The sequence below is a fragment of the Acipenser ruthenus genome, chromosome 18 (genome assembly GCF_902713425.1).
Source record: "Acipenser ruthenus chromosome 18, fAciRut3.2 maternal haplotype, whole genome shotgun sequence".
Taxonomy (NCBI): domain Eukaryota; kingdom Metazoa; phylum Chordata; class Actinopteri; order Acipenseriformes; family Acipenseridae; genus Acipenser; species Acipenser ruthenus.
The window spans coordinates 54,038-80,875 of NC_081206.1; the positions used below are offsets into that span (position 1 = coordinate 54,038).

The 26,838-nt window shown below is 47.7% G+C and overlaps 1 protein-coding gene across 3 annotated transcripts; it reads right to left on the reverse strand.

Moving 5' to 3' along the window:
- Positions 1 to 11: 11 nt before the first annotated feature.
- LOC117399601 (protein TMEPAI-like) lies at positions 12 to 26,528 on the reverse strand. 3 transcript variants are annotated; one of them, XM_033999082.2, is made up of 5 exons: positions 26,069 to 26,188; positions 12,955 to 13,177; positions 4,661 to 4,815; positions 4,205 to 4,258; positions 12 to 3,319 (listed from the first exon to the last, which is right to left on the reverse strand). In XM_033999082.2, exons 2-5 carry the CDS (start codon positions 12,974 to 12,976, stop codon positions 2,774 to 2,776), a joined length of 777 nt encoding a protein of 258 aa, XP_033854973.1. In that variant the 5' UTR covers positions 12,977 to 13,177; positions 26,069 to 26,188; the 3' UTR covers positions 12 to 2,773. The 3 variants fall into 3 exon arrangements, with proteins under 3 accessions (XP_033854973.1, XP_033854893.1, XP_033854819.1); XM_033999002.3 differs by lacking the exon at positions 12,955 to 13,177 and having other exon boundaries at positions 12 to 3,316; positions 26,069 to 26,528; XM_033998928.3 differs by lacking the exon at positions 12,955 to 13,177 and having other exon boundaries at positions 26,069 to 26,527.
- Between the last annotated feature and the right edge of the window lie 310 nt (positions 26,529 to 26,838).

The following is a 26,838-nucleotide window of genomic DNA, read 5'->3' on the forward strand; positions in this document are numbered from 1 at the left end:
TTCAGTTCACCCATCCCTCTCTCCTCATTCAGTTCATCCATCCCTCTCTCCTCATTCATTTCATCCATCCCTCTCTCCTCATTCAGTCCATCCATCCCTCTCTCCTCATTCAGTCCATCCATCCCACTCTCCTCATTCAGTTCATCCATCCCTCTCTCCTCATTCAGTCCACCCATCCCTCTCCTCATTCAGTTCATCCATCCCACTCTCCTCATTCAGTTCATCCATCCCTCTCTCCTCATTCAGTCCACCCATCCCTCTCCTCATTCAGTCCACCCATCCCTCTCTCCTCATTCAGTTCATCCATCCCTCTCTCCTCATTCAGTTCATCCATCTCCACTCTCTGCTCTCGTTCAAATCATTGTTTTTCTGGTTTGATCCAATGCTTAAGTGCCTTACATGTGGTCCTTTAAATCAGAAAAAAAGTAAAACAAACGCAACACAGGGAACAAGAAAGTAAATACATCTACATGTACATGTACATGCCTGGTTCATAAGATTTTAAACTTACGGTAAAATTATAGGAAGAAATGTAGAAGAATTTACACAAATAGTGAACTGTAAAAAAAAAACAAAAAAACAAACACAAACCCTCCTTACACTTCTAAGTTAAACAACAACTCCATTATCAAAAAGGCAAATAGTAGGTATATTGCAACGTTCTCCCAATTACCTCTATTGTCAACACATGTATCTTTTCCACAGACCCGCAGCACACTGGTCTGCACAATGAAGGTTACAGCAGAAACGACACGTCACTCGTGTTAATGGAACAGAGAGGCACGGCCCTGATTATACTGTCTGCTGCTGTAACGCAGCCTCTGAAATGCCAGAGCTGGATTGTGTTCTGGAACGTCAGCCTTTCAGTGCAGTCGGACACTTCATGCTGACAGGGGTCAACGAGGGACAGTTCAGCCGTGACGGTGCAATACCTGGATTGGTCAACATGGATGTGATTACAGGTCTCCCCCTACCTGCTTCAACATGGTACAATCTTATTGGGGTTTACCTGTGTGCATACACTGCCTTCAAGACACACAGATTGTAGCCAATTGCGACAGATCTGTAGAACGCGGAGACGAGCTGAAATGTAGCTTGCTGGCAATGAATGTTCCATCTGACCAAAACAAGTGAAGTTGTGCTGGGCCCTGGAAACACAGAACCCACTGGACTCCCCGTGCTTTAGTCAGGATTAGTGTTCATGGCAGAAATGTGGTTTATCCAGTATTACACTTCATTCCCTTTGTGGTCAAAGTTAAAACAAACCACAGTGATAGCAAGGAGGAGTTCAATTAGAGAATAATGCACATGAAAGAAATGATTCAATATTTACAGGATGGCAAGCGCTCAGCACCGAGGTTATTCCTCGACCCACTGAATAAAGCATTGAGATGAACACAAAGATAAAGGGATTCCACGGCCATTCTTTCACTGCTAAACAAACACGCGAGAGCAAAGGCTTCTTTTTTGGATTTGGACTCACAAGGGAACCGTTGCATATCAAGACATCACAATACTGACTAAACACTTTGTTTCCCTGCCACTTTTTAAAGTGCTGAGAGATGCCCAATTCCTCAAAGAGAACCCGCATTTTACAGCAAGATTTCCAAAGCAGCTCAAAGCAGGAAACAGCATTACTGGAGTGTTAATGAAAGGACTTGCATTGATGCGCCAAGGGTTCCAGGGTTTTCTTATAATCCAGGGCGTACATACAGTTGGACTCCAGTCACATTTTTTCTTCTTAATATCATTTATAATGTAGATGAGTGCTATACTGACATTTTTATTCATCCTGTTTTTCATAAACAATAGATACAGAGTGTTCCGTTTGTTCCGCTCTGTTGCTTGACTGTACTGGAGCCACACTGCCCCCTGTCCTCCTAAATGGTCACTGCAGTTCAGCAGTTGGGAATCACAGTCAGTGTGATCGGACCACACTTACAGCCCAATAAGGATTGCTGTTACTTTGAGTCTAGCTGGAAATTTCAGCTGTAAAGTTTGTGCTGTGAAGTGCTGTTTGCCCTTTTTCTCCTCTAAATCTTTCACATGCCTCTCAGCTTCCTCTTCCATTAACAGTGGATTCTGCTGGAATTTCATTGGCAAAGCGCTCTTCCACCCTGCGCACGCACACACACACACGCACACACACACACACGCACACGCACACGCACACGCACACGCACACGCACACGTCTGAACACAACAGAGGTCTTTCACTGGAGCAAGCGTCTGCTTGCAATTTACATTAAAAAATAGTGCAAGATTTCAACATTTATATAAATAACTCTGGATTCGTGCTTTTTTAACGCAATGTTAAACACATCTTTGAGTTGGCACTCAAAAAACTGCCATTGAACTAGTTATCAAACAAAACAAAAAACTACAACTAGTTTTCTCTTTATAATCATTTCTTTTACAAAAATACCCCCTGCCCTCACACATACGTTTCTCTTATGATACATATTGCAGATCTTCAAATAAACTTCGGATTGTTTTGTGCAAACGTTTCTTCAAAAGTGAATTAAAAGACGTAAAGCATTCACACACACTGCTCAAATAATAATAATAATAATAATAATTATTAGAAATCTTTAGAATTCCTCAATACGTAAAAAAAACAAGATAAACACCTTGCAAAGCTGTGAGCACTTGGACGACACAGAACAAGGAAATATTTACTTTATACAACAGGGGAGGAGCCTGGGCCCGGGACTCCACCCCTTTATTTAAATGAAGTGCACAGACAGTGTTTAAGGAGTCTGTTGCCGCGGTTTCAGACAGGGTGCCCTTTCTGCTTCTCTTGGTTGCGTGCGTTCGTGCTCTCAAGGCCACTGAGCTGTGATTGGTTGAGTCTGTTGCTGTGCAGGAGGGGCGGCGTCCCGGGGTGGTTGCTATGGTGATGGTAAAGCGTGGAGCCGGGTTGGTAGTGCCCGATGACCTCGTTGTACGTGGGTGGCGGCCCCTCCATCCGGCCCTGGCTGCTGTAGCAAGTGGCACTGATGCCCGAGTTGTTGCTGGGGGGGCAGGGACCCCCGTACAGGGAGGTGTCGATCAAGTCACTGTCGAAGATGGTGCGGTTGGGTGGGGCGCGGACAGACTCTCGGTTCAGCTCCAGCTGTTGCTCGGGGTCCCGCAGCTGCAGGGTGCAGGGCCCCTGGTAGGGAGGCGGCTCCTCCCCATCCGACAGGGAGATGGTGGGGGGCAGGTCGATCTCGTGCTGCAGGTAGGGGTAGGTGGGCTGGAAGCGGTTGAATCTGTCCCTCTGCAGGTACGATGGCACCGCCAGCCTGTCGGCGGGACGCGGAGTGTACATCTGCTGCTGAGGAAACAGGGAAACAATTAGGAGGGGCGCAGCACAGGGGGAGCGCTTAGCAACTGGAAATCAACACAAGCAACCAATGGAGCCAGCAGATGAAATGTTTGAGTTTTTACACTTGACTTCAGTCTCTCTCAGTGTTACATCTTTAATGAAGAGCCGTTACTCTTACAGCACAGGTTCAAGCACTTGAAAAAGCTCAAGACTCTGATTGAAGTTTCTGTAAAATGAGTTGAGCTCCTTTTTAAAATGCTGTTTCGACCTCGAGCACACTGGGTGAGAGGCGACACAATACTAACTGAAAATCCATGACGCCATTTAAAAACAGTGCTGCTAGAGCAGATCACTCACTTATCAAGTGCTGTTGTGAACATTTCTGTACGGAATAACGGCTTGGATAGACCATGATACAAGACGGCTCAAACCGTACAGAACACAGGTCATTCTAACCCTCGGTCTGGGCACTACAGCACAGCCCCGGTCCGCTCCAACCCTCTTCCCTTCACCCCGTCCTGCTCTTTAGAATCACAAAGCAGGGTGTTCTTGAAGAGTGCTGGGTGTGGAAGTCACATTGCGTCTGCAGGCTCCTGTCTGTGCATTGTGTTTGCAGTTTAACAGATATGCACAATCCCAGGGTCGCTGTCTGAGCTGGAATAGAAATCATTTACTACTGCACAGCAGAAGAGATGCATGCAGTGTGTACTGAACACGCTGCAAAGTGCTTTACTGGCTGAAAGGTAAACCATACCAAAGCGCAGCTGCTCCTTTCACTGCCATATTACAAGAGATCCTGCAGGTAGGCAGAGGATTGCATTGAACACACAGGATTAGATGACCCTTCATCGCTGCTACTACAAGAGCTAATTGTTGAAACGGAATATGTCCTACCTCTGTCATTACGTTCGCTGGCACAGAGCTGTCCGAAGGCCACAGACTTCCTTCCTGAAATACAAAAAGCACATTACAATGTACTGGAGTGAAAGTGAGAGGACTTGTGAAATGTGCAGCTGGGATGGAAGGGAGGAAGGCAGACACAGACTCCAGTATCCTGGCAGCTCACAAGGGGAAGCTGTGCCTTCAAGGAAGCAGTGATGTGAACACCCCGAGGTGTGAAAGGAGGAGACGTCTGGAGCTGGGTTTCTGTGTCCTCCTCATTACAGCGGGAAGGAATTTTAATAACTGGAATGTTAACGTGACACTGTTGAAGCACAGTGGTACTTTTCTGAGTGTGTGTTTGTGTTGGATTGTTTTGGGGGCTTTGAGAGCAGCAAGGAGAATGGCCGGCAATCCATGTAAAGTACAAAGCTAAAGAACCATGCAGAGGTACTGAAGGGGTTAACTCACCGAGGACAGGGTCTCGTCTCGCCGGCGGACCTGGCTGTGCCGGGTGATGAAGGAGCGTGCCGAGAGCTTGTAGTGATTGAGCAGGCATGTGATCACCACCACCATCACCATCATCACCACCACGATTATAATGATCTGCACAAACTCCAACTGGGCTACAGAGAGGAAACACAAAGCACTGGGGTTAGGACAGCACAGCACACCACACACGCACACACGCACGCACGCACGCACGCGCGCACACACACACACACACGCACGCACCCCCACGCACCCCCACCGTGTGGGGCAGTGCAAAAACAACAGATCTCTCACTACTCCGTACAGAACATCACTGCAGTAATCTAGAACACAGCTGAACTAGTCATGGTGCTGCATTACAAAAACCACATGCACACTTGTGTCTTCATTTAGGTCTACTCTGTCCCATCCAGATTCTTCAGTCACAGTGTGATTGATACAGCACGTGCTACAGATCACACAGCTACGGAATGATTCAATAGGATAGACTGTAGTGCCCGTCTCTCAGTGTGTGTCACGTCCTGCCGTGACTGGAATGAAGTGGCTCAGGTTTCAGGCAGTACTGTGCTGTAGGGTTTCTGTATTAATTGAAGACTCCAGTTGGAATGAGTTGCAGAAGAGCTCCCGATGACACCGCTGTCTGGAAGCTCCACAGCAGTGACTCAATCACAAGGGACACTGCTGCTCTGTTCAGTGCAGCAGAGTGCAGGGCTCCGAAGAGCAGCAGACAGCAGCAAGGGAGCCTGCAGCTGCTCCTTTCAGCAGGGGGTGCTGCAGGCAACAGCATGTCAAGGGGCCAGTGCATGGAAATTAGGAAAGGTTAAATGCTAAAAATGCATGAGTATATGTTTAGAAAGCAAAACAAGCCCCTGGTCAATTTATAGTGTGTGCACAGCCTCGGACCTCTGGGTGGCTTTAACCAAACACAAGAAAACAGACCTCTGCTCATTTGTGCTGTAGCCTAGTTTCTTTGTTTGTTCTTTTTCACCCACAGAATTGAGCAGTGAGTGCTCTCAAACAGACCAGGTCTGTATATACGTACGCACACACACACACAAGCTATGTGAACAGATGCATTTGTATACACATTTGTCACAAAAAAAAAATCAATTACAGCTATCTACAAAAATTCAAAATGTAGCCGGGTTGTGTGAAGAACTGTGCAATCCTCTGGTTCACAGTGTTCCTTATAGAAAGATAATTCGTCCAGACTTCAGAGTTTACAGCCTGCGTCACATGATAACAGCTGATTATTCTAAACAGGAGCTCAGCTCTGTGGCAGCAGAACAAAGGGAAGGGGGAGGAATGGCATCAGAGCAGACTGGCCTGCTGATCTGCAGACCAGTACTGGGGACAGCCTCCCATGAACAGCTCCTACACTGAGACAGCCTCCCATGAACAGCTCCTACACTGAGACAGCCTCCCATGAATAGCTCCTACACTCACATATTATTATTATTATTATTATTATTTATTTCTTAGCAGACGCCCTTATCCAGGGCGACTTACAATCGTAAGCAAAAACATTTCAAGCGTTACAATACAAGTAATACAATAAGAACATATACTGAGACAGCCTCCCATGAACAGCTCCTACACTGAGACAGCCTCCCATGAACAGCTCCTACACTGAGACAGCCTCCCATGAACAGCTCCTACACTGAGACAGCCTCCCATGAACAGCTCCTACACTGAGACCGCCTCCCATGAACAGCTCCTACACTGAGACAGCCTCCCATGAACAGCTCCTACACTGAGACAGCCTCCCATGAACAGCTCCTACACTGAGACAGCCTCCCATGAACAGCTCCTACACTGAGACAGCCTCCCATGAACAGCTCCTACACTCACATATACTGAGACAGCCTCCCTTGAACAGCTCCTAAACTGAGACAGCCTCCCGTGAACAGCTCCTACACTGAGACAGCCTCCCATGAACAGCTCCTACACTCACATACACTGAGACAGCCTCCCATGAACAGCTCCTACACTGAGACAGCCTCCCATGAACAGCTCCTACACTGAGACAGCCTCCCATGAACAGCTCCTACACTGAGACAGCCTCCCATGAACAGCTCCTACACTGAGACAGCCTCCCATGAACAGCTCCTACACTGAGACCGCCTCCCATGAACAGCTCCTACACTGAGACAGCCTCCCATGAACAGCTCCTACACTGAGACAGCCTCCCATGAACAGCTCCTACACTGAGACAGCCTCCCATGAACAGCTCCTACACTGAGACAGCCTCCCATGAACAGCTCCTACACTCACATATACTGAGACAGCCTCCCTTGAACAGCTCCTAAACTGAGACAGCCTCCCGTGAACAGCTCCTACACTGAGACAGCCTCCCATGAACAGCTCCTACACTCACATACACTGAGACAGCCTCCCATGAACAGCTCCTACACTGAGACAGCCTCCCATGAACAGCTCCTACACTGAGACAGCCTCCCATGAACAGCTCCTACACTGAGACAGCCTCCCATGAACAGCTCCTACACTGAGACAGCCTCCCATGAACAGCTCCTACACTCACATACACTGAGACAGCCTCCCGTGAACAGCTCCTACACTGAGACAGCCTCGCATGAACAGCTCCTACACTGAGACAGCCTCCCATGAACAGCTCCTACACTGAGACAGCCTCCCATGAACAGCTCCTACACTGAGACAGCCTCCCATGAACAGCTCCTACACTGAGACAGCCTCCCATGAACAGCTCCTACACTGAGACAGCCTCCCATGAACAGCTCCTACACTGAGACAGCCTCCCATGAACAGCTCCTACACTCACATACACTGAGACAGCCTCCCGTGAACAGCTCCGACAGGCTGACAGCTAGCAGTCTGCAGCGCTGCCCAGGAGCAAGACATCAATGAAGCGCCCCCTGGTGGGAGGCATAGGGACAGCAGGAGCAGTGCAATGAGCTTCCTCTTCTTCACAAACTGCCTGAGCTGCTGCCGGACTGAAACAGGAGCAACTCCAACTGAAAGGTTCAACACCCTGTGCAAAGACCCCATCCTAAACGCAGTAGAAACGGGCACTGTTCTCTCCGAGTCAGGGCAGTGTCCAGGGTCTCTTTCTATCACACAGTCGGAGGCTCGTTCGAGGAGGTCTCCCTCCTCCAATGCTCAGTTGCTGTGTGTCTCTCGAGACTCAGAGAGTTGATTTAATGGGAGACTGCAGTCGAGACAAGCCCAAGAGGTTCACTGCCACTCCTCTAATATAGTAGAGAGTCCCTGCAGTGTCTCAGAGAACTAATCATATCCACTCCATATATAAACTAACACCATACCGTCATTTAAAAAGAGCAACTGCACATCCGAATGGAAAACAGCACTTTCACTTGCATCTCGCTCCTGCGGTGACACACGAAGTGTATGTCATAGGCAAAGAGGAGACTGAAGATTTGGAAAGAGCAGCCCCCTTTCAGAGAATCCGTCCGAGAACCAGGAGAAGCAGCTGCTGAGAGCACAGCTACGTGCACAGGCTGCAACACAACCAAACCAGGACACACAATGGAAGCTGACAAGAAAGGTTAAAGGTTAAAGGGAACCCCCTCCCCCTGGTCAGGGCATCCCTGGTCAGAGCGAAGCCAGACAGCTGCAAGTACCCCAGCAGACAGACAGGGACCGAGGGGAGGGGGGGGCTGACAACACAGTACCCCGGCAGACTGACAGGGACCGAGGGGGGGGGGCTGACAACACTTACTATTCCTCTCATGCACTTGGGACAGAGTGTTTTTATGAGAGGGCTAAAAATCAATTGGCATTGTGTATAAATATGCAGTGTTTAAGAAGACAAGGTACAGACAGGGGGCCCTGTGTGTCTGTGTAGAAACGGCACTATCCATTTCAGTGGACAGCCAGCAAATTACACAGAAAAAAAGAAAAGAAGAATTCAAATGTGTCTCCAGTTATTTTCCATGGGATGCCAGCTTCAGTGCTGGCCTTGCTTGTGAGCAGTATCTCGCAGATGTTCCTGTTTAGTGTGGCAGCGAGTGACTGCACTGTGCTGCTCGTGACATCATTCCACTCACTGACTGCAGAAACCTTTTTCTTTTACTCATTCATATGGGCGCTACAGGATGTGGCACTTGACAGAACAGTGCTGAACAGAAATCCTATTTCAATCCCTTTAGTTTCCTCTGTCCTCACTGCAGACTGCTATACAAGCACACTGAGGACGATTCAGAAATAAAGAACACACATCCTGAGTGCATTTGAACAGACTGACATCTTCAAAAGATAGTCCAATGTTTTCCTGAGCTGTGCAATGCAAAGTCTCCTGAGACAGGGGGAGTGTCACCCCCACGCTAACCTTAACCCCAGACAGGGGGAGTGTCACCCCCACACGAACCCTAACCCCAGACAGGAGGGGTGTCACCCCCACACTAACCCTAACCCCAGACAGGGGGGGTGTCACCCCCACACTAACACTAACCCCAGACAGGGGGGCCGTCACCCCCACACGAACCCTAACCCCAGACAGGGGGGCCGTCACCCCCACACGAACCCTAACCCCAGACAGGGGGAGTGTCACCCCACACTAACCCTAACCCCAGACAGGGGGGCCGTCACCCCACACTAACCCTAACCCCAGACAGGAGGGGTGTCACCCCCACACTAACCCTAACCCTAACCCTAACCCAAGACGGGGGGGGAGTGTCACCCCCACGCTAACCCTAACCCCAGACAGGGGGAGTGTCACCCCCACACTAACCCTAACCCCAGACAGGGGGGCCGTCACCCCCACACGAACCCTAACCCCAGACAGGGGGGCCGTCACCCCCACACGAACCCTAACCCCAGACAGGGGGGCCGTCACCCCCACACGAACCCTAACCCCAGACAGGGGGGCCGTCACCCCCACACGAACCCTAACCCCAGACAGGGGGGCCGTCACCCCCACACGAACCCTAACCCCAGACAGGGGGGGTGTCATCCCCACACGAACCCTAACCCCAGACAGGGGGGGTGTCATCCCCACACGAACCCTAACCCCAGACAGGGGGGGTGTCATCCCCACACGAACCCTAACCCCAGACAGGGGGGCCGTCACCCCCACACGAACCCTAACCCCAGACAGGGGGGCCGTCACCCCCACACGAACCCTAACCCCAGACAGGGGGGCCGTCACCCCCACACGAACCCTAACCCCAGACAGGGGGGGTGTCATCCCCACACGAACCCTAACCCCAGACAGGGGGGGTGTCATCCCCACACGAACCCTAACCCCAGACAGGGGGGGTGTCATCCCCACACGAACCCTAACCCCAGACAGGGGGGCCGTCACCCCCACACGAACCCTAACCCCAGACAGGGGGGCCGTCACCCCCACACGAACCCTAACCCCAGACAGGGGGGCCGTCACCCCCACACGAACCCTAACCCAAGACAGGGGGGAGTCTGAGCACCAACTGTATCCTTCTCCTGAAACATTACTGCTTTAAATTATACAGGTTTAAATAAAACAACATTTGATTCCCTTTAACTTATATGAAATCTTTAAGCAATGAAGTAGCATTACAGAAACCCTATTATACAATGACTAATTTAATAGGTTTCAGTATCTTGTATTGAAAAATGAAGAGAAATGGACAAAGAGTAACACAACTACAAGGCAACGCAAAACCAAGAACCTGGGCGTCTACCAGCTGCAGGGTAAATGAATGAACGAGCCCCTGCAGTCATCCTTCACAGTGCCACCTCTGCCCAGGCCTTGAGCTCTGACTGTCTCAAATGGATGACAATGTAACCTTGTTTGCAGCGGCTGTGTCTCACAAGGCAGGAGAGGAGCTCATTGTTATTCTAGCCCTCGGGACCCATCCCATTCTCTCCCAGCCTCATTTATCTTGTCTGAGGAAGGGCACAAGCCAAGCTACCCCTCATTTGAATAAGAAATGAATGTGAAAAAACAAAACAAACAAAAACACATACTTCAGGGACAGCAGTCACAAAACTGGCAGGTCGATTTCAATCTTCATTTCCAATCAACACAGTCGCCCCACTAATGAACCACGTCCTGTCGTAGGACAATGTAGACCACAGAGACGAGGGCAGACTAGCCCCCTTTCTCTCCCCCTTTCCCGAAATCGCCTGGAAATATATAGGGTGTCATTATGCTGCTTGTACCATCTATTTATTACACATGGGCTGCACATCGTCCCTATCCCCAGTCTCTGAGAAGCCATTGAGGAGTCACAAGATTGCAAAGCACTGTACCCTCAACTCCAGGAACATCACTCCAACTGTACAGCGGGAGGCATCTTGGAGGTTTTCAGCTTGACTGCTGCAAATTGCCTTTATTTTTCAGGCACACTTCAGTGTCACTCCCAGTGCCTGTGGGCTGACAGCTCTGACATTAACTCTGTCTGCCAGGGACAGTTCTAACATTTAACTCAGAGGCACGAGTCTGTGATAGTGGTGCTAGACGTGGAGTAGAGGAGAGGGAGCGTCTGAACAGCCTGCAGCCCAGGACAACTCTGGGTCACTTCAGAGAGAACTGCCCCCCCCGCCCCCCTCCCCCGATAACCAGCATGTTCTACTGTACTCGCTCTCTGGAGAATCTGCAGGGGCATTTACACTCAGACACTCCCATTGTAACCCTGTGCAGCAACAGTATCTACTGGAATCTCCTGGATCAGCACAGCCAAGCCCGCTCTCCCATCAGCGATACGCAGAGCCCGCTCTCCCATCAGCGATATGAGGAGCCCGCTCTCCCATCAGCGATATGAGGAGCCCGCTCTCCCATCAGCGATATGCAGAGCCCGCTCTCCCATCAGCGATATGAGGAGCCCGCTCTCCCATCAGCGATATGAGGAGCCCGCTCTCCCATCAGCGATATGAGGAGCCCGCTCTCCCATCAGCGATATGAGGAGCCCGCTCTCCCATCAGCGATAAACTGGGCTTTCTCCCCCTATCAGGCAATACAGTCATGTTATGATATGAAGGCAGGGGTTGCACTTTCACAATCCCAACTGAAATTCAGCAACGGAGCCTTTCATTGTCTTCTCTGTGGCACACAAAGCATTCAGGCAGCATCACGTCTAGACAGGGTAACAAAGGCCATTTCAGCAGAGAAGGAAGCACCTCACTCGCTGGTCTCAATTACACACAAAGAGGCTGCAACAGACGGAGAATGATGCAAGTACATCAATGCTGATTGAGAGAGGACTGCTCAGACTTTTCCAGTCAGGATCTAATGCCAGGAAGAAAACAAAAGACATTCTGCCAATGAGTTCAGCCCAAACCCCCCTTTCATGCGAGAGATGTTTTAAAACAGCTTCATCCCTTATTATTCTAGCATACCCGATCTGTGTTTAAAACAGCTTCATCCCTTATTATTCTAGCATACCCTATCTGTGTTTAAAACAGCTTCATCCCTTATTATTCTAGCATACCCTATCTGTGTTTAAAACAGCTTCATCCCTTATTATTCTAGCATACCCTATCTGTGTTTAAAACAGCTTCATCCCTTATTATTCTAGCACACCCTATCTGTGTTTAAAACAGCTTCATCCCTTATTATTCTAGCATACCCTATCTGTGTTTAAAACAGCTTCATCCCTTATTATTCTAGCATACCCTATCTGTGTTTAAAACAGCTTCATCCCTTATTATTCTAGCACACCCTATCTGTGTTTAAAACAGCTTCATCCCTTATTATTCTAGCATACCCTATCTGTGTTTAAAACAGCTTCATCCCTTATTATTCTAGCACACCCTATCTGTGTTTAAAACAGCTTCATCCCTTATTATTCTAGCATACCCGATCTGTGTTTAAAACAGCTTCATCCCTGACAACTGCAGGCCCTGAAAAAGGGATAGGAACTGGGGGATATAGGATGCTGCTGTTCATGCCAGGACATGATGAAGAATGGACAATGCTGACCTTTATGAACAGAGCTCTGCGCAATGGAAAGCGGTGGGGCAGCGGGCCGCGCTCAGCTCCTCTGTGAATACAGGCTTTATGGGGGAGTTGTGCAGTTGGCAGCAATGTGGAGTAGTGGTTAGGGCTCTGGACTCTTGACCGGAGGGTTGTGGGTTCAATCCCCGGTAGGGGACACTGCTGTTGTACCCTTGAGCAAGGTACTTTACCTAGATTGCTCCAGTAAAAACCCAACTGTATAAATGGGTAATTGTATGTAAAAAATAATGTGATATCTTAACAATTGTAAGTCGCCCTGGATAAGGGTGCCTGCTAAGAAATTAATAATATTAATAATAATAACTTTATTTGAAAAACAAACATAAAACAACTACACCTGTGTGCAGATTCGTCTTCATGCGTCTTGTTTACAGCAGAGTTTTAAAGCAACGATTCCTCCAGAACAGCCTCTCATTGGTTATCACTGGACGGAACAGCAGGGTCGTTAACCCCTCCTCCACACTCTGAACTTTCACCTCTGAACTCTTGAAGGCAGACAAAGCCTCTTTGTAAACAGTGATCACTTCACTGTGCTGCTGAAGCAGACTCAGCAAAGAGCACTACAGTGTGGAAACAAAAGAGGATCTTACAGAAGTGAGACAGTGACTGCGAGAAACTCAACATGCAAATGAATACAAGAGGTACCCAAGTCCAGATGTGCTTTTGAGAAACTTGGGATACAAAGGCCCTTTTTCTAAAGCTCCTTCCTGCTCAATGTTTAATCTACAACTAAATGCTTAACGCCATCAACTACAGTATGTGGTGTACAGGGCTACATTGGACTCAAATAAAAACCCATGTTTGCATTGAGTGACTTCGTGAAATGCAATGGAGTGGCGTTGCCCCTGAATATCCACAGCAATTCCCCACACGCACTGCATGCTGCTGTACCTTCAGTCTCTGGGATCCAGGGAGGGCTGCAGGATGCAAAGGGTTAAGCCCCTCACTCACTCAGCCAGCCAGCATTGAGTATTCCCTTTTTTGCATCATGTCTAGACAGCCAGAACAAAGACCATTTGAAGTGCTGGGAGTGGGGAGGGGAGGGGAGGGGAGCTTTGTAGCATGCTATGCACTGCTCCACTGTTTCAGCTACAGGGAGGAGAGCCACACTGCCCAGGGCAGGACTCAGAGCCACCAAGCACCAGCCTGACCACCCTGATCTGTGGATCAGTCACACTGGAATACAAGTAGAATACAAAATAAACATGCACACCTTTCAAGACATCATGTCAGGTGCAAATATTAGGCATGGTTAACAATTACAGTTTGTTTTCACCAAAAAATGGAAATCGCTGCCTTTATGTTTAAAGTTTAAGTAAAAAGTGTTTTGTGCAGCAATATTGTAGCACATTTACCACACAAGCAGTAAAAGTATCGCCCCACCAGACCTTCCTCACAGCTCAGGGCTGGCTAGGCCACTACTGAGGAACTGTAGAGACAGGGACAGGGACAGGGACAGGGACAGAGACAGAGACCAGCCCAGCAGCTCTCACACATCCTGCTCATTCACAGTCAGCAGCTCTCACACATCCTACTCATTCACAGACAGCCAGCAGCTCTCACACATCCTGCTCATTCACAGCCAGCAGCTCTCACACATCCTGCTCATTCGCAGCCAGCAGCTCTCACACATCCTACTCATTCACAGACAGACAGAAGCTCTCACACATCCTGCTCATTCACAGCCAGCAGCTCTCACACATCCTGCTCATTCACAGACAGACAGAAGCTCTCAAACATCCTGCTCATTCACAGCCAGCAGCTCTCACACATCCTGCTCATTCACAGACAGCCAGCAGCTCTCACACATCCTGCTCATTCACAGACAGCCAGCAGCTCTCACACATCCTGCTCATTCACAGCCAGCAGCTCTCACACATCCTGCTCATTCACAGCCAGCAGCTCTCACACATCCTGCTCATTCACAGACAGCAGCAGCAGCAGCAGCCGCGGCAAACAATAGCCCAGACAGCACAAGACGCCCCCACTTCCAGACAATGGGGGCTCCACACAGGAGCTGCTTGCACTGTGCCCACAGAGACTCAGGACTGAACAAGAAGCCTACGCGAAGTGTATAGAAACAGAACAGAATACATTTAATCTTCCTGAAGTGTTAAGAATAAATAGTACACATGAATGGGAAATAATCCAGCACTAGAACTCCCTGAAGCGATGCGTCTTTTGCTTTTTTTATTATTGTTATTATTGACTACCACTACTTGAACAAAAGTTATTGTATTTCTTGCTCTTATTGTATTACTTGTATTGTAACACTTGAAATGTATTTGCTTACGATTGTAAGTCGCCCTGGATAAGGGCGTCTGCTAAGAAATAAATAATAATAATAATAATAATAATAATAATAATAATAATAATAATAATAATACCACTAACAATGTACTGTAAAATGATCAAGTACAAATTTCTCAGTCATGCTGGAACAAAAACCTGAAATGGAATATCTCACTGGAGCAAGCCTGCCCCTCTCCTCTCCCTGCCCCTCTCCTCTCCCTGCCCCTCTCCCTCTACCTGCCCCTCTCCCCCTGTCTCTCCAGTAGCAGTGGGAAAGCTGCTCTCAATATCCTTACTGTGTCCCTAGCAGCGCTGCCCAATTCACCCTCAACACACATGAGCTCCTGCAAAGAACTGTGATGCAGGCAAGCAGCTGTACCATCGACACTGTCATCTGAAACCGAGCCGGACAGCAGACAGTGTGAAACTAAGTGATTAATGAGCAAAGCGATCGGCCACAACATCTACACTAGGGACCTTCATGGGGAAGAAGTGCTCTGAAATGAAAGAGAGCCCCAGACCAGCCTAATAATAAAACTGTGTCAAGAGAAAAGAACAGAACACACTGCAGCTATCCTGCATCACTGGCAGGGAAGTGATCAGAGCCCTCTCTGCCAGAGCCTGGCTTTAAGCATGAAAGAGCCAGGAAGTGCATCTCCCAGGTCTGCCAGACCCTGGCTTTAAGCATGAAAGAGCTGTGAAGTGCATCTCCCAGGTCTGCCAGAACCTGGCTTTAAGCATGAAAGAGCTGTGAAGTGCATCTCCCAGGTCTGCCAGAGCCTGGCTTTAAGCATGAAAGAGCTGTGAAGTGCATCTCCCAGGTCTGCCAGAGCCTGGCTTTAAGCATGAAAGAGCTGTGAAGTGCATCTCTCAGGTCTGCCAGAGCCTGGCTTTAAGCATGAAAGAGCTGTGAAGTGCATCTCTCAGGTCTGCAAGACCCTGGCTTTAAGCATGAAAGAGCTGTGAAGTGCATCTCCCAGGTCTGCCAGACCCTGGCTTTAAGCATGAAAGAGCTGTGAAGTCCATCTCCCAGGTCTGCAAGACCCTGGCTTTAAGCATGAAAGAGCTGTGAAGTCCATCTCCCAGGTCCCGGTTCGTGTAATGTTGAACAGCGCTTGCCAGCACCCTCCTCTCTCAGGCAGTAGCTATGGGACACAGTGGCTGTCTGGAGAACAAACCAACAAGAGCCTGACTGAAGTGACCAGACAGAGGTCTCATCACTGCAAACGAACAACAATCTCCATGACTGCACAAGCTGCACTATTCAGAGAAAGAGGATTGTTCTGAAGTGTTGTTGCATTGCCAGCGCTCTCTTACTTCTCTTATAGACCCCGACATTGGGACTGCAGACACCGGCTGTATTCACACTGCGAATGACCTCAAGGCAGAGGGTACAGTACAGCTGGGTCACAGACAAAGGGTCTGCACACTGGCTCTCGCTTGTGCCGAACTTCAGTCTTTAAAAGGCTGAGCTGCGAGGAGAGCCGCAACACCCAAAGATGGAGAGCTTGCAGCTGATGTTAATGAAGCGGCCGCGTCGTCGGGTCTCGTGTCCCCGATGAAGCGGCCGCGTCGTCGGGTCTCATGTTAACAAAGCTGCTGGGATCCGCTCAGCCAGACAGAGCTGATAGTTGAGCTGGAGCTGCAGGGATCCGCTCAGCCAGACAGAGCTGATAGTTGAGCTGGAGCTGCAGGGATCCGCTCAGCCAGACAGAGCTGATGTTCACTTCGTGACGAGCAAAAGAGCTTCCTTAGAGCTTCGAAATTGTGACAACCTGACCATTTCTCCTGAGAGTGTCTCTGTTTATTTATTGCAGTATTTTTGTTTAAAAGTACAGACTGTTCTAGGCTTTTCCCCTAAAGTCTAGGAAGTTGATAACAAAAAGGTTATAAAAAAAATGATGAATCCACAAATGAGCTGAAGTACAGGGGTCTGGAAAATCAGCAGCTCTGTACTGCAGCTGCCTCTCTGAATCCAGCGGCAGGAATCAGCAACAACATTGCAGCTTGCTTTAGGATGACGGATTGTGCAGTACCATGTACTGCCATGCAAGGCTACAGCTGCAAAGAAATAGAAAACATTAAGACACTAGAATCCACCAACATTCATGGAGCCAAACCAAAACCATGCAACTGCTGCATTGTAGCAATCCCAGCCTCCTTATTAGGAACGAACGCAACCGAAACAGAGTCTCAATAATGCAACTCAATAGGAGGGCTCTGTCTCTCCAAGCCCATGCAAAACAGATCCGGAGGAGTGTCTCATAGAAACCAGACTAACAAATACTGGCAAGAGACAGTGCCAAAGTTAATAATTAAATCAGAAACGGAGACAACTGTAAAACAACGATATAAAAATAGAACCAGCCCATATGATATCCCGAGTGACTTGTGCAGGGTAACTTTAGAGAGAGAGAGAGAGAGAGAGACACACAGACAGACAGAGCGAGAGACAGAGATGGGGAGGCTGTGTTAAACATCTGTGCATTTCAAAGAGAGATGGGATTCTGTGGCTACATCAAAGCGATACTCACTGATGTGACGGCCATAAAATCAAAATGTAAAATAAACCACACTGTATTGTGTTGGAAGCGAAGTCTAGCTTAAACTCCCCTGCTGACTACAGCATTACAGGCTCCTCAGAGGACCCGAGTCTCAGTCCAGTTCAGACACACGGCACAGCGCTGCATGGAACCCTGTCCTCAGAGGACCCGAGTCTCAGTCCAGTTCAGACACATGGCACAGCGCTGCATGGAACCCTGTCCTCAGAGGACCCGAGTCTCAGTCCAGTTCAGACACATGGCACAGCGCTGCATGGAACACTGTCCTCAGAGGACCCGAGTCTCAGTCCAGTTGAGACACACAGCACAGCGCTGCGTGGAACACTGTCCTCAGAGGACCCGAGTCTCAGTCCAGTTCAGACACATGGCACAGCGCTGCATGGAACCCTGTCCTCAGAGGACCCGAGTCTCAGTCCAGTTCAGACACATGGCACAGCGCTGCGTGGAACACTGTCCTCAGAGGACCCGAGTCTCAGTCCAGTTGAGACACACGGCACAGTGCTGTGTGGAACACTGTCCTCAGAGGACCCGAGTCTCAGTCCAGTTGAGACACACGGCACAGCGCTGCGTGGAATACTGCACATTTTCTTATGATTTTATGTGTGCCTCTTTTTTTTTTTTTTAAATGCTGGCTTACTTATACAAACAGCAGTAACCTGGACAGTGCCAGACCAACAGGGCTGTAATAAACATTCCTAGACACACAGTCAGGAGATAGAGCCAGGCTCTGAGTCAGACAGGAATGCAGAGGGGTGTATTCTGTCTCCCTGCCCCTGGTGACTCGTTGCGTTGCTTTCAGGCCAGTCCACCTGGGGGCTGTACAGGTGCAGTGTGATGTGTGTGACACCTGCCCCCTGCAGGTCAGCAGCAGTTAGGCACAGACAGGTCACTGCTTGCAGTAAAGCACAGTGCCTACCTCAAAGTGTAATAAAGGGAAAGCTCACTACCTCAATAAAGAAGCAATGCAGCAGCTTGTACACAATTAAACAAGCGATTCTGTGCAGCCAAAGATCCCGTTTGCATTCAGGGGTTTTATTTTGTTTGCTGTTGAAATGTTTGAAACTTCTACAGAAGGCTGTGAGAGCGAGGATTACTGCTGTTCAGTTGCTACTGGTTACCTGTCAGAGATTGGAGTCAATAGTAAAGTGCTGGTAAAAGAAGCGTGTGATGCAGAGCACCAATCCCACCCCCTTCTCTATCCAGTTGGGTTCATGAATACAAATCGACAGTCTGGCCCACTGGCAACGCAGACAACAATGAGCTGCACACATGTGTGCCTGGGGCAGAGGGGACGAGGCACGGACACCCAGCCAGCCGGTGAAGTGGCAGCCACACTGTGACTAAGCAGCTTGAAAACCCCTGAATCACAGGCAAGCCAGGGCAGAGCTCCAGTGTTCAAGCTGGACAGACACTGAATCCAGCAGCGTCTGCGCTCAGCGCTAGAGCTTCTACCAAACCAGTGCTATGGGTGTACGTGTGAGAGCAGCACCAGTAAGGGGGAGCCACTCTGCACCATCACGAGCCTCGCTGTGCTCTACAGGACTGAGTCAGAGCTCTGAGACAGGGGGGGCTTCACCACACTGTACAGCACACAGTGCACTGCATGACTCACCAGTGGGATTCAACCCACCCGACACAGACAGGGATCTGCTGCCTCACCCCTTTAGTCAGACAATACAAAACACACATCCACACTTACAGTATCACTTCACTATTTGGGCAAAACGGGATTGGTCTCCTGTAGCGTAGCTATTCAATTTGAGAATAAACACACTGACTTCCTGTCCATTCAGTAAAACTCCTTGGATCTTGTGTACTGTGCTGCAGTGTTGGGATACAGCTGTATACTGTGCTGCAGTGTTGGGATACAGCTGTATACTGTGCTGCAGTGTTGGGATACAGCTGTATACTGTGCTGCAGTGTTGGGATACAGCTGTATACTGTGCTGCAGTGTTGGGATACAGCTGTATACTGTGCTGCAGTGTTGGGATACAGCTGTATACTGTGCTGCAGTGTTGGGCTACAGCTGTATACTGTGCTGCAGTGTTGGGCTACAGCTGTATACTGTGCTGCAGTGTTGGGCTACAGCTGTATACTGTGCTGCAGTGTTGGGATACAGCTGTATACTGTGCTGCAGTGTTGGGCTACAGCTGTATACTGTGCTGCAGTGTTGGGCTACAGCTGTATACTGTGCTGCAGTGTTGGGATACAGCTGTATACTGTGCTGCAGTGTTGGGATACAGCTGTATACTGTGCTGCAGTGTTGGGCTACAGCTGTATACTGTGCTGCAGTGTTGGGCTACAGCTGTATACTGTGCTGCAGTGTTGGGATACAGCTGTATACTGTGCTGCAGTGTTGGGATACAGCTGTATACTGTGCTGCAGTGTTGGGATACAGCTGTATACTGTGCTGCAGTGTTGGGCTACAGCTGTATACTGTGCTGCAGTGTTGGGATACAGCTGTATACTGTGCTGCAGTGTTGGGATACAGCTGTATACTGTGCTGCAGTGTTGGGATACACGACTCAATACTACGGGCGAGTGTGGGATTTACTCTACAGTTCCATGGCGCTTGTTGAGATGCTTCCTCTTTTAAAAGGGCAGGCAGGACATGCTTACCCGGCACTAGAAGCCGTGTCAAGTTCAATATTTGCAGATTTACTGTTTAATTCACAACATCTTTATATTTTGTGGTTCAGGCCACTTAGTGGTCTGTCACTCAAAGCTGGGCACGATGCATGACTATTGGTACTTCTGTACATCCACCTATATCTCGATCTATCTCTCTATATATCTATATAATACATGACAGGAAGTGGGAATGAAACACTCTTTAAATAATGAGGGCTGCAGGAATGTTGAAATGCAAAGGCTACTTGCTGACAATGTTTCATGAAAAAGAAAGATCTGCAAACAAAGCATGTAAACATGGAAAAGAATATTAGTGCAGCCTAATACCAAGAGAAGGAAAAATAAACCTGCTGGTTCAATTGCAGTTTCAGTGGGAGCCTATGTGATTCCTCAATAAACTGCACAGTGAATTGAAACAGCTTTGAGAAGGCTGTGTAACACACATAGCATGTGACAGTGAATTGAAATAGCTTTGAGAAGGCTGTGTAACACACATAGCATGTGACAGTGAATTGAAACAGCTTTGAGAAGGCTGTGTAACACACATAGCATGTTATAGTGAATTGAAACAGCTTTGAGAAGGCTGTGTAACACACATAGCATGTGACAGTGAATTGAAATAGCTTTGAGAAGGCTGTGTAACACACATAGCATGTTATAGTGAATTGAAACAGCTTTGAGGAGGCTGTGTAACACACATAGCATGTGACAGTGAATTGAAACAGCTTTGAGAAGGCTGTGTAACACACATAGCATGTTATAGTGAATTGAAACAGCTTTGAGAAGGCTGTGTAACACACATAGCATGTGACAGTGAATTGAAATAGCTTTGAGAAGGCTGTGTAACACACATAGCATGTTATAGTGAATTGAAACAGCTTTGAGGAGGCTGTGTAACACACATAGCATGTGACAGTGAATTGAAATAGCTTTGAGAAGGCTGTGTAACACACATAGCATGTGACAGTGAATTGAAATAGCTTTGAGAAGGCTGTGTAACACACATAGCATGTTATAGTGAATTGAAACAGCTTTGAGGAGGCTGTGTAACACACACAGCATGTTACAGTGAATTGAAACAGCTTTGAGAGGGCTGTGTAACATACATAGCATGTGACAGTGAATTGAAACAGCTTTGAGAAGGCTGTGTAACACACATAGCATGTGACAGTGAATTGAAACAGCTTTGAGTAGGCTGTGTAACACACATAGCATGTTACAGTGAATTGAAACAGCTTTGAGAAGGCTGTGTAACACACATAGCATGTGACAGTGAATTGAAACAGCTTTGAGAAGGCTGTGTAACACACATAGCATGTGACAGTGAATTGAAACAGCTTTGAGTAGGCTGTGTAACACACACAGCATGTTCATATGCCCAGTCGCTGCACTGAATCTGCATGACTGCGGCTATTTTACAGCAGGAATGGTGTATAAAAACAGACTTGACAGGTTAGATCAAGTTCAAATCTGCATACAGCAGAAATCTAATCAAATCAAGAAAGAAAGAATACCTCTCGTGCCAATATTTCAATGTCAATATTTTTACAGCCTGGCTCTGCCTTTCGCAAATTGCTAAAGGCATGAGAGAGAGAGAGAGAGAGAGAGAGAGAGAGAGAGAGATTTCATTTCCATGCTTTCTGGCTGGATTTTTAGACTCTCAGATACTGTCAGCTGCTGGATCTGTGCGGCTCTCTTACACAGAGACTCATCTAGAAAGCTGTCAGATGCGTATAAGCTTAGGGCGATAGACCAAGGTGTGTTGTACAGTGAAAATAGCCCTGACACACACTGCGATAATAGCTGTCTGCATGCCTGCAATGTGAGCAACACAGACACAACCAAACTGAAACATTAAAGATGGTGCTGGTGAGGCAGGCATGTTATACAACACAATCATACAGAAGCACCACTGTGCTGCACAGGGCTACTGCATCACGTGAGACACATACTTGGCAAACCACACACAGTGAATGTAGGTTTCAGAAGCACACACCGTTTGAAGCAGCAGACCAGCACCTATACAAAGTATTGAGAGATGAGTGCTTGACCAACGCAGCGTGCCAACCTCTCGAGAGCAAACCTGCTCTCGTCCGAGCGGGCATAACACTGTGCCACTTATATTCATGGCACACTGTGCCACCAACGGCAGAATGCTGTAATTGTGGCAGGACGAAGTAATATATAAATTATCTGACTGATGGAAATCTTTCAGTTTATTGAATTATATATTTTTTAAATATTATAAATAAAAGAACATAAGTCGCTTGTTTTTCTGTGTTTTTGAAGCAACTGTCCCTAACTAGCTGTCTGAAAGAAAGATGTGTTCTTTATGTTCACAGTCATGAAGTTCACAAAGCTATGAGGGAGCACTGAATTCATAAAGTAAATGAAGCTCCGCTGGCACACTGCGGAAAGGGGAGGCTAGAGGATGGAAACAGAGCTGAATCCCAGCATTCACGGCACACCATGAAAACTGCATTCACATGAAGGAGCCCATCTGTGCAATGCTGTTTGCTGAGACAGCCTTAATTAGATAGTCAACAATAATAGGTATTGATTTGTACCAGTAGTGAGATGCTACATCTTCCAGCTTACACCACCTCTTACCTTGCAGCCGTCAATCTTCTTAAAGTCTAGACATTCTCCAGGGAATGCTCCAAGAAGACATTGAGGACTGTTAGTCTAGATCTCACTCCCACGTTCACTGCAAACCCATACTGAATGAAATCCACCACAAATAAACACCGGGAGAAATCAAACATGTTGTGAACTGGTTTACCTGCACAATCCCATCGAACAGGCCAGCATTCCCCACTGCAGCGGTTTTCAGTGCTGGCACGCTGCGTGCAAAATGAAGGGAAGGCTCGGGGATAAGAACTGAAACTGAAGAATACCGGCTTTCTTAGAAAGTAGCCAATTTACCCATCCGAGCCAAACTATAACACATAACTAGACTGAGTCTTGAGATTATGCAAAGCAGCACTAACCAGTCCTCTGCCTGGGCAGAAGCATCACTGCTTGACTGAGCTCTTCCTGTAATCACTAGGGGCTGCATGCTGAGATCTCCTTACTACGAGCTGCGGCAGCACGAATAACTGAGGTTAGTACAGCAGAGCACAGAGAACATGACCCCAGGCATGGTACAGAACATGGAGCCTGGTTCTCAAACACACACTCTGAGACTCCGCTCATCGGAGGTATCCCTGTTTATTTACAGCTCATCGGAGGTATCCCTGTTTATTTACAGCTCATCGGAGGTACACCTGTTTATTTACAGCTCATCGGAGGTATACCTGTTTATTAACAGCTCATCGGAGGTATCCCTGTTTATTTACAGCTCATCGGAGGTATCCCTGTTTATTTACAGCTCATCGGAGGTATCCCTGTTTATTTACAGCTCATCGGAGGTATACCTGTTTATTTACAGCTCATCGGAGGTACACCTGTTTATTTACAGCTCATCGGAGGTATACCTGTTTATTAACAGCTCATCGGAGGTATACCTGTTTATTAACAGCTCATCGGAGGTATACCTGATTATTTACAGCTCATCGGAGGTATACCTGTTTATTTATTTGTGTAGCACAGAATATTCCAAGTGAGTGAAGTTATCTTGAGGTACAGTCCTCCCCGTACAGTAGCTGTTATACCTGTGGTTGTCTGGTGATCAGAATACTGAAATAGTTTCAGAATCATAAGAAAGCTAAAAGCCCCCCCCCCCCCAAGCCCCCAGCCCTCGTCTGATGATTACAGCAGGACAGATCTGTGTTTCTCATTTATTATTAGCTAGATGTGTGCAGGCTTCAAAATGACTCGATCCAAAACTGAGTTTTCTAAAACAAAGGGTGCTGCCAGAATAATACGTTAGTCACCACAGATCAGATTCCATTTTTTTCCACTCTTGTCTGCCAAAGAAAAGTTAGACTCATAACAAAAAAGCTGAAGCAAAGCCCATTGCTGGCCTTCATTACCCCTCTACAGCAAGAGACACAACAAGGAGAGATTCTATCAACCATAGCCGTTCTTTTTATAAGCGTGCTTGAGTGTTTGAAGAACAGTAAAGAAGTGCTTGTGGCCCTATCTACAGCACTGTAACTGTCACACTGATGCCATCATCCGGATCTCATCAGACCCTTGGTCTCAAAAACACTCTATTTGCTCAAGGATATACAGCACTTCATTTATAAACAATACTGCATGTGTAACAAAGTCAAACATGGCAACACGGGGAGTAAAACACTCCGAGGTGTTAGCTGTGTTATAGTGGCAATACATACATTATATACATCTGGGTGACTATAGCTGGTGGTGAGTCTACTGGCAGCAGCCTTTTCAGGGGGGGGGGGGGGGGGGGGGTTCTTATTACAAGTTCCACTGGCAGTGTCAGAGCCCCCCCACACACACCGCGGCCAGTGGGTTAACATCAGCAATGCTGGGATTGTATTGGAGTTTAGGAAAGGGGACGGGTAATTAAAGGAATGTGTTTCACACCATTGACTGGCAGCAGTGAAATCAGCTACCTAGTGTCAGTAAATCTGAACTGGTTGTAACATCTGCCTTCATACTGTAAACACATACATACACAGCGAGGAATGTGACATTTCTAACGATGCACACCGAGTCCCGGCTCAGGGAACACAGCCGTTGTGACTGCTGGCTCTGTGCCAGTCAAAGTGAAACTGTCTGGAGAGCCCAAAACGAAATGAGGAACAATCCAGCTCGATGTGCTAATAATACAACCGCCCGCCAACACACACGCACACACACACACACGCACGCACACACACACACACAGAGAGACACACACGTATACTACACACTCACACACACACAGAGACACACACACAGAGAGACACACATGTATACTACACACTCACACACACACACACACACACAGACACACACACGTATACTACACACTCACACACACACAGAGACACACACACAGAGACACACACGTATACTACACACACACACACACACAGAGACACACACACGCATGTATACTACACACTCACACACACGTATACTACACACTCACACACACACGTATACTACACACTCACACACACACACACACGTATACTACACACTCACACTCACACACACACGTATACTACACACTCACACACACACACACGTATACTACACACTCACACACACACGTATACTACACACTCACACACACACGTATACTACACACTCACACACACACGTTTACTACAATCACACTTACATGTATACCACACACACATGTATACCACACATGTATACCACACACACACACTCACATGTATACCACACACACACACTCACATGTATACCACACACACACTCACATGTATACCACACACTCACATGTATACCACACACACACACTCACATGTATACCACACACTCTCTCACACACACACACACACACACACACACACTTATTTAAAAAAAAACTGACAATGTACACAGCAAATTGTCTCGGTATACAAAAACTTTTTTTTTTGGCTAAAACCCAACTAAACTAAAATAATAATAATAATAATAATAATAATAATAATCATCATCATCATCATCATCAGCCTACCAACTACGTAGTTTCTCCATTGACAATGATCAAATGAAGATCGAGTGAAAGCACTGAGCAACTACAAAGAGACAGACAAACAACTCCTACAGAAACTTTAACACGACACTAGCACCAGCACGCAGCTCAAACTTAGCCAGAGACAGCTTATGACGGCAGCCTCAGCGAAACAGAAACAGGCAGCTAACTTACCATAGACACTTAACAATAATGACTGGACTGCACTGTGCGGTGCGGGTAAGCACACACACATATGCTGTATTTAACTTAAGAAGAGAATACAAACACACACACACACACACACACACACACACACACACACACACACAGAAATCACAAGGGCAATGCTTTGTGTAAGAGTTCTAGAGCAGTCTCGCAGTACTTACTGATCTCCATACTTTGGAACAGCGACGATCGTTTGCAATTGCATGTGCAGGAGACATTGGGCTGGATAGATCCTGCTGCTGCTGCTGTGCTATTCAGACCCATGAAGTTGTACATTTAAATACAAAAAACGACGACGGGAAAAAGCCAGTTAGACACCTCCGTCTTTCCAGCGTTGGTTCTGAGGTCGGGGGTGCGTGTCTGGTGCAGAGAGGTTGTGGCTAACGGGGGTCTTTTCTGTTGCAGCTGCCTTCTGTCCCCCCTGCCCTCCGGAGTTGGGAGACGGTGGTGGTTCGCGCAGACAGGAGGTGCCGCTACTTATGATCTGTCTGTCTCTCTGTCTGGCTCGAAGCTGCCTCTGCACCTCATTCAAGTCCAAAGCGACACAGATCCGCTGGGGGGTGGGGCGGGCAGTCTGAGGCAGACAGGGTTACGTCACCGCCAGACTTGGGCAGCCTGAGTGGCAGCTGAAGGAACCAACCGCATTATTCTAGGACAAGGGCTGCGTAGGTTTTTCTTAAACGGTCTGAGATTTGTTTGTTTTTTTCCTGAGAAAGTTTTGAAAAAGTCCAATGCTGTATTATTACAGTTAGAACAGAAGCTGATTAAAAAACAAACAAAAAAAAAACATCTTATTTTTCAATTTAAATAGATTATTAAGTCGTTTTCAGTCTCCAGAAAAAACAGCTTTGTCAAATATATATTAATTTTATTAGACTGTTTCTTTTTCACCGTCCTTCTTGGTGGCATGACGTCACTTACAGGGTTTGTT